Raw genomic sequence first — 8,753 nt, 5'->3', positions numbered from 1 at the left:
CATTTATGCAGAGGAGTCTACTATGTGACCATATAGTGGACTAATTATCAAAGATCGATGCTAGAGTTTGGATCCGACATTTGAAGGTGTGAAAGAAGGTAAAGTTCAGAGTTTTTCAAGGCGAGCTCAAAGTTGGTATTGCATGGGCGTGGGAAAGGTGACCCAATAAGAGTTTTTTTCTAAAAATAAGCTGAGCTTAACCAGAGATATGAAAATTGGTTCCACGCTAAAAAAAAAGGTGGCACTAACGACACAGATGATGGCGCCATCTGGATGAGAAAGGAGCACCACCTGTCTAGTTGCATGGCAGCACAATTGACCAGTGGCATGGAGGTTCGAGGAAGGCCAAGATCGGCGGTGGGCTCTACAGTGGATAGAGAACAGATACAAGGGTGGCATGACCGAGCAAGTGAAGAGGGCAGGTCTGCAGGTGAGGAGCAGGACCACATGAGGCCACGAGGGGGCTGGAAAGACCAGGTAGGACCACCCATGGTTGAGGTACAAGGTTCATAGGACAAAGGGAGGAACAGGGCTGCAATTGAACTTCCACAGGCGGTGCAAGAGGCCCGCCACCTGGATTAAGGGTCGGGGGCTGCCTTGAACGGAGCTGCAAAGAAAGGCCGCCAAGTCGGGGCTAGGGAGCCTGCATGTGAAGGAGCAAATGAACAGGGCTGCAGCTGGTAGCGCATCACCATAAACAAGAGGAATGCCGAGAGAGAGGTGGTTACAAGGAAGAGCAGGGCCGAGAAAGTGAAAGAAACAAGGGATGGTGGACCTTATGGGTGCATGAAGGCATGCTGACTTGGATAGGGAATAGCCTGCTAGGAGTGGATGCACGTGGATAGATCAGCTGGAGGTCGGGAGTTGCCAAGGGAGAGCCGCCAAGGCCTCGGGTTACAAAAGACGTGGCCGAGAGCCAGTTGAGAAGAGGGCCGGAGGGCCATTGCCGTGAGCAAGAAAAGAAGGACGACATTGGTGGTGGCTCAATGTACAGCGGGGGTCGCATGTGAAGGAGGGGAAGGCAGCCAGTTATACGGGTTGCCAATAGCCGAGGAAGGATACCTAATTGCACCAATGCACGCAGTTGACAGTAATCATGATTGTATCAAGGTTCTATCTTTTGGCTATACATAATTGAGTTTGTGGTTTGGTTGAGTTATTTGGTATTTAGCGACCATCTTCTCGTCTACTCGTCGTCTCCTTCATAGCAACCGTGGTAGCATTCGCTCCGGGTTTTTTGTGTGTGAGTGCAGAGAGAGAGGGAGAGAGAGTGTGGACGAGCTTACTGTGTGTTTGTAGATTTGATGAGTGTGCTATGCATTAGCAGTTATGGTTGTATATTGTCAAGCCAGTTATGCTTGGAGTTTGTAAGTGATTGTGTATAGCCGATGCCGCTCGTAGGTGAGTCAGTTATGCTTGGAGTTTGTAAGTGATTGTGTATAGCCGATGCCGCTCGTAGGTGAGTCAGTGCATTGGAGATTGGCAGATGTGTGTGTGTGTGTGTGTGATTCTGTGTGGTTAGGTGTGCGGCTTAATCCCTGGGCTACAAAGAGGTAGTGTAGAGTGTGCTGGGTTTGTTCCCTCTTCTTCCTTTCCATCAGTGGTGCCCCCTCACTGAGGATCTACTGATTTCTCCTCGGTGAAATTCTAAAGCTTGAAGATGAGGCATGATATTGACTTGGTGCTTGCTGGAGAAGAAGAGACTGCGGATTGGTTTTCCGATCTGGAGCTATACCTGTTTTGCAGTTGAGAATTTGTGGACATGAAGCCAAATTGAAGGCACAACAATTGGTTCTACAAGGATGAGCCAAAGCCTGGTTTGAAGGATTGAAGGTTGCAGATCGTCAGTAGTCATTGAGCGAGATTCTCAAGCGGTTTATTCAAGCTTTTCAGAAGCGGGTCTCTCCATCGGGCTTGGGTGAACAATTGAGCAAGCTAAAGCAGGATGTAAGTGAAGATTTTGCTTTGTTTTTGGATTAATTTGAGTCTATTTGGGAGAAACTAGCTCATGTTACATGTATGCAAAATGGAGACCATTTCAAGTGAGAGCAGTTTCTAGCCTGCTTGCATTCGCAAATCAAAGAGAAGGTCGAGCGTGGTGGTGCAGAGGACTATGCGCAAATGGTTTTCTTGGCAAAGGTAAAGAGCAAGAAAGCAAGGAGGAAGCTGGACATGGGCTTGTTGCAGCCTGCAATTTATGGGTATAGCTCGACAATGGAGCTTCATCATGTGCCAAAAGAAAGATCAAGCGTCGAAGAGGTAGCTGATTTTCCATTGGTAAGCCATTTCGGTCATTCTTTTCAATTTGTACCTCCAGTTTGGTATGCTGCTGTACAAGAGTCTACTAGCTCGGGTAGCAAGGATGCCATCTTGGTCGAAGGGTGTATGCATGAAAAACAAAATGAAGCTATGGATCAAAGCTCATAGGAAAAGTTTGAAGATGTTGGCAAAGTGATGGTCGAAGCTGTGCAGGAAGAAGCTAGCCATGGGGTTGGGCAACCTTGCCCTACCGATTGTGTTAAAGAGAGAGAATTTGATATGGTCATAGTAGAAGTCCTTGAAGAGCAGGTTAGGATTCAAGCAATGGTGGTCGAGCAATCCATTTTTCTCTCGCATAAAGTGATTGAAGATGAAGCATCAAAGGCTACGGTGGACGAAGATTGGCATGGTGAGTCAGGTATGGAGTGTATTCCATGTGAAGGACCTACAACAGAGGGTATGCTTGAAAAGCAAGTAGGCTTAGTTCTCCAAGAAGAAGTGCCATTGAAAGACAGGTTGCCAAAGGTGGGTGTTATGCTATTGATGGACATGCTTTTGAAAGTTTCTTTACACAGATTTTTGTACGGTTTGCAAAGCTGTCTTGATGAGGGGTCTGCTATGAGCTCTAGCAAGTGAGAGAATAATGATGTATGGTTCATATGCTTCACAAGTTGGTTTACAGGCTTATTTTGTGTACGAAGCCGGTGTATGGATACAGGTTGTTGAAGGTCGATGCTATACCAAGCTGCACGAGAGGTTGATTTTTGGGCTTAGAGGTGCAAAAAATGGCTGCTTATGCATGTACTAGAGACAGATGGTTGTGTTCAATGCCATGTATTTGATCCTGGTGGATTTTGCATCACAGTTGGGAGAGCCTATGGCTTTCCATTTGATCCGGAAGGGTTTATGCAACTGATAATATTTCCCTCTCTTCTATCTATCTATACAGTTGTACATACTACATATAGCTTCTTATTATGCTATGATGTTCTTGCTTCTTATGCGCGCAGTTTTTTGACACCTATATAATGCTATGGTTAAGCATGAATGCTCAACAAGGGGTTGGGAAATGATGGTACAACTGAAGATGGTCGACCTATGGAAGTGCAAGAAGCCCAGGCATGGGAGTTTGCAGGCAAATGATAGCGAAATTGGGCAGTTATTTGATGGTGCAAGGAGAGAGGTACACCAAGACGGAGCACTCGCTAGGCAAAACTTCAAGTGTTTTTTGCTATCACACGGGACATGAGCAAATGCTTATATCATAAGGTTGGGAACGAGGCGAGGGCTATTGGATGCAGGTGCTATGGAGTTTATGATGTGTGATTTTGATCGAAGTGTCTACAGAACACTCTACTTATCGGGATGTATATCCCAAATGGGACATTTAACAAGTCAAATGTAGTTCGAAGGCTTTGCCAAGTAATGATGCTTAAGGATGCTAAAGGCTGGTTGATTTTCCGCCAAATGGTGCCTTGATATATGTAGAATGCTTGTTCATGTTTGAATATTAATGAAGCTCGACAATCGGGAGCTATTATAGGGAACCACGCATGCAGAGGAGTCTACTATGTGACCATATAGTGGACTAATTATCAAAGATCGATGCTGGAGTTTGGATCCGACAGTTGAAGGTGTGAAAGGAAGTAAAGTTAAGAGTTTTTCACTCAAAGTTGGTATTGCATGGGCGTGGGAAAGGTGACCCAATAAGATTTTTTTTCTAAAAATAAGTTGAGCTTAACCAAAGATATGAAAATCGGTTCCATGCCAAAAAAAGGTGGCGCTAATGACACAGATGAGGGCGCCATCTAGATGGAAAAGGAGCACCACCTGTCTGGTTGGATGGCAGCACAATTGACTAGTGGCATGGAGGTTTGGGGAAGGCCAAGATCGGTGGGCTCTACAACAGATAGAGAACAGATACAAGGGTGGCATGACCGAGCAGGTGAAGAGGGCAGGTTTGACGGTGGGGAGCAGGACCACATGAGGCCACGAGGGGGCTGGGACGACCCGGTTAGACCACCCATGGGTTGAGGTACGAGGTTCACAGGACAAAGGGAGGAACGGGGCTGCAAATGAACTCCCACAAGCGGTGCAAGAGGCCCGCCACCTGCATGAAGGGTTGGGGGCTGCCTTGAACGGAGCTGTAGGTTGCAAAGAAAGGCCGCCAAGTCGGGGCCAGGGAGCCTGCATGTGAAGGAGCAAATCAACGGGGCTGCAGCTGGCAGGGCAGCACCATAAACGAGATGAATGCCGAGAGAGAGCTCATTACAAGGAAGAGCAAGGCCGAGAAAGTGAAAGAAACAAGGGATGGTGGATCTTATGGGTGCACGAAGGCATGCTGACTTGGATAGGGAATAGCCCTGGATGCACGTGGATAGAGCAGCTGGAGGTCGAGAGTTGCCAAGGGAGAGCCGCCAAGGCCTCGGATTGCAGAAGAAGTTTTCGAGAGCCAGTTAGGAAGAGGGCCAGAGGGCCATTTCCATGATCAAAAAAAGAAGGCTGGCAGTGGTGGTGGTTCAATGTACAGCGGGGGTCGCATCTGAAGCAGGGGAAGGCAGCCGGTTATAGGGGTTGCCAATAGCCGACGAAGGGTACCCGATTGCACCAATGCACGGAGTTGACAGTAATCATGATTGTATCAGAGTTCTCTTTTTTTGCTATGCATATGTGTGTTTGCAGTTTGGTTGAGTTATTTGGTATTTAGCTACCATCTTCTCGTCTACTCGTCGTCTCGTGCATAGCACCCGTGGTAGTGTTGGCTCTAGGTTTTTTTGTTTGTGAGTGCACAGAGAGAGGGAGAGAGAGGGTGGGCGAGCTTACTGTGTGTTTGCAGATTTGATGAGTGTGCTATGCATTAGCAGTTATGGTTGTATGTTGTCGAGCGAGTTATGCTTGGAGTTTATAAGTGATTGTGTATAGCCGGTGGCGCTCATAGTCGAGTCGGTGGATTGGAGGATGGTAGATGTGTGTGTGTGTGTGTGTGTGTGTGTGTGTGTGTGTGTGATTTTATGTGGTTAGGGGTGCGAGTTAATCCCTGGGCTATAGAGAGGTAGTGTAGAGTGTGCTGGGTTTGTTCCCTCTTCCCCCTTTCCATCAGTGGTACCCCCACTGAGGATCTATTGATTCTTCCTCGGTGAAGTTCTAAAGTCTAAATATGAGGCATGATATTGACTTGGTGCTTGCTGGAGAAGAAGAGGCTGCAGATTAGTTTTCTGATTTGGAGCTATACCTGTTGCAGTTGAGAATTTGTGGACATGAAGCCAAATTGAAGGCACTACCATTGCTTCCACAAAGACCAGCCAAAGCCTGGTTTGAATGATTGAAGGTTGCAGATCGTCAGTCTCGCTGAGCGAGATTCGCAAGCGCTTTATTGAAGCTTTTCATAAGCGGGTCTCTCCATCTGTATTGGGTGAGCAATTGGCAAGCTAAAGCAGGATGTAAGTGAATATTTTGCTTTGTTTTTGGATAAATTTGAGTCTATTTGGGAGAGACTACCTGCTATTACAAATGTGCGGAATGGATACCATTTCAAGCGAGAGCAATTTCTAACTTGCTTGCATCCGCATATCAAAGAGAAGGTCAAGTGTGGTGGTGAAGAGGACTATGCGCAAATGGTTTGCTTGGCAAAGGTACAGAGCAGGAAATCAAAGAGGAAGCTGGAGATGGGCTTGTTGCAGCGTGTAATTTATGGGTATAGCTCGACAATGGAGCTTCATCATGTGCCAAAAGAAATATCAAGCCTCAAAGAGGTAGCCGCTTTGCCATTGGTAAGCCACTTCGGTCATTTGTTTCAATTTGTACCTCCAATTTGGTATGTTGTTGTACAAGAGTCTACTAGACCGGGTAGCAAGGATGCCATCTTGGTCAAAGGGTGTATGCAGGAAAAACAAAATGAAGCTATGGATCAAAGCTCATAGGAAAAGTTTGAAGATGTTGGCAAAGTGATGGTCGAAGCTGTGCAGGAAGAAGCTAGCCAGGGGGTTGGGCAACCTTGCCCTACTGATTGTGTTGAAGAGCGAGAATTTGATATGGTCATAGTAGAAGTCCTTGAAGAGCACGTTAGGATTCAAGCAATGGTGGTCGAGCAATCCAATTTGCTCTCGCATAAAGTGATTGAAGATGAAGCATCAAAGGCTACGGTGGACGAAGATTGGCATGGTGAGTCAGGTATGGAGTGTATTCCATGTGAAGGACCTACAACACAAGGTATGCTTGAAAAGCAGGTAGGCTTAGTTCTCCAAGAAGAAGTGCCATTGAAAGACAGGTTGCCAAAGGTGGGTGTTATGCTATTGGTGGACATGATTTTGAAAGTTGCTTTACACAGAGTTTTTTGCGGTTTGCAAAGCTATCTTGATGAGGGGTCTGCTATGGAGAGCTCTCTAGAAGGTGAGAGAATAATGATGTTTGGTGCGTATGCTTCACAAGTTGGTTTACAGGCTTATTTTGTGTACGAAGCCGGTGTATGGATACAGGTTGTTGAAGGTCGATGTTATGCCAAGCTGCACAAGAGGTTTGTTTTTGGGCTTACAGGTGCAAAACAATGGCTGCTTATGCATGTACTAGAGACAGATGGCTGTGTTCAATGCCATGTATTTGATCCTGGTAGAGTTTGCATCACAGTTGGGAGAGTCTATGGATTTCCATTTGATCCGGGAGGTTTATGCAGCTGATAAGATTTCCCTCTCTATCTATCTATACAGTTGTACAGACTACATATAGCTTCTTATTATGCAGCTGATAAGATTTCCCTATCTATACAGTTGTACAGACTACATATAGCTTCTTATTATGCTATCATGTTCTGGCTTCTTATGCAGCTTTTTGATACCTATATAATGCTATGATTGAGCATGAATGTTCAACGAGGGGTTGGGAAATGATGGTACAGCTGAAGATGGTTGACCCATGGAAGTGCAAGAAGCCCAGGCATGGCAGTTTGCAAGCAAATGATAGGGACATTGGGCAGCTATTTGATGGTGAGAGGAGAGAGGTACACCGAGATGGAGCACTCACTAGGCAAAACTTCACGTGCTTTTTGCTATCACAAGGGACAAGAGAAAATGCTTATATCATAAGGTTGGAAACGAGGCAAGGGCTATTGGATGCACGTTCTATGGAGTTTATGATATGGGATTTCGATCGAAGTGTCTGCAAAACACTCTACTTATCGGGATGTATATCCCAAATGGGACATTTAACAAGTCAAATGCAGTTTGAAGGCTTTGCCAGGTCATGGCGCTAAAGACACAAATGAGGGCGCCATCTGGATGGAAAAGGACCACCACCTGTCTGGTTACATGGTAGCACAATTGACCAGTGGCGTGGAGGTTCAGGGAAGACCAAGATCGGGGAGCTCTACAACGTATAGAGAACAGATACAAGGGTGGCATGACCAAGCAGGTGAAGAGGGCAGGTCTACAGGTGGGGAGCAGGACCACATGAGGCCACGAGGGGGCTGGGAAGACCAGGTAGGACCACCCATGGGTTGAGGTACGAGGTTTGCAGGACAAAGGGAGGAACGGGGCTGCAACTCAACTCCCACAAGTGGTGCAAGAGGCCCGCCACCTGCATGAAGGGTTGGGGGCTGCCTTGAACGGAGCTGCAGGTTGCAGAGAAAGGCCGCCAAGTCGGGGCCAGGGAGCGTGCATGTGAAGGAGCAAATGAACGGGGCTGCAGCTGGCAGGGCAGCACCATAAACAAGAGGAATGCCGAGAGAGAGCTCGTTACAAGGAAGAGCAGGGCCGAGAAAGTGAAAGAAATAAGGGATGATGGACCTTATGGGTGCATGAAGGCATGCTACCTTGGATAGGGAATAGCTCGCTAGGAGTGGATGCACGTGGATAGAGCAGTTGGAGGTCGTGAGTTGCCAAGGGAGAGCCGCCAAGGCCTCGGGTTGGAGAAGAAGTAGCCGAGAGACAGTTGAGAAGAGGGCTGGAGGGCCATTGCCGTGAGCAAAAAAAGAAGGCCGGCAGTGATGGTGGCTCAATGTACAGCGGGGGTCTCATGTGAAGCAAGGGAAGGCATCCGGTTATACGGGTTGCCAATAGCTGAGGAAGGGTACGTAATTGCACGAATGCACGCAGTTGACAGTAATCATGATTGTATCAGAGTTCTATTTTTTTGCTATGCATTAGTGAGTTTGCGGTTTGGTTGAGTTATTTGGTATTTAGCTACCAGTTTCTTGTCTACTCGTCGTCTCGTGCATAGACCCGTGGTAGCGTGGTCTCCGGGTTTTTTTCTGTGTGAGTGTAGAGAGAGAGGGAGAGAGAGGGTGGGCAAGCTTACTCTATGTTTACAAACTTGATGAGTGTGCTATGAATTAGTAGTTATGGTTGCATATTGTTGAGCCAGTTATGCTTGGAGTTTATAAGTGATTGTGTATAGCCGGTAGCGCTCGTAGGCGAGTCAGTGCATTGGAGATTGGCAGATAGTGTGTGTGTGTGTGTGTGTGTGTGTGTGTGTGTGTGTGTGTGTGTGTGTGTGTATGTGAT

General features: G+C 46.9%; 1 protein-coding gene across 1 annotated transcript; it reads left to right on the top strand.

The window, feature by feature from the left end:
- Window positions 1–2,910: 2,910 nt before the first annotated feature.
- Window positions 2,911–8,499, top strand: LOC147442924 (uncharacterized). The gene has a single exon (XM_086528909.1). The coding sequence runs from the start codon at window positions 6,207–6,209 to the stop codon at window positions 6,930–6,932; it is 726 nt and encodes a 241-aa protein (XP_086385035.1). The 5' UTR covers window positions 2,911–6,206; the 3' UTR covers window positions 6,933–8,499.
- Window positions 8,500–8,753: the final 254 nt, after the last annotated feature.

This window comes from Adiantum capillus-veneris, chromosome 14 (assembly GCF_014529385.1).
Source record: "Adiantum capillus-veneris isolate H3 chromosome 14, ASM1452938v2, whole genome shotgun sequence".
Classification (NCBI taxonomy): domain Eukaryota; kingdom Viridiplantae; phylum Streptophyta; class Polypodiopsida; order Polypodiales; family Pteridaceae; genus Adiantum; species Adiantum capillus-veneris.
The sequence above is the reverse complement of the archived record's forward strand: the minus strand, read 5'-3'. Positions and strand labels throughout refer to the sequence as shown.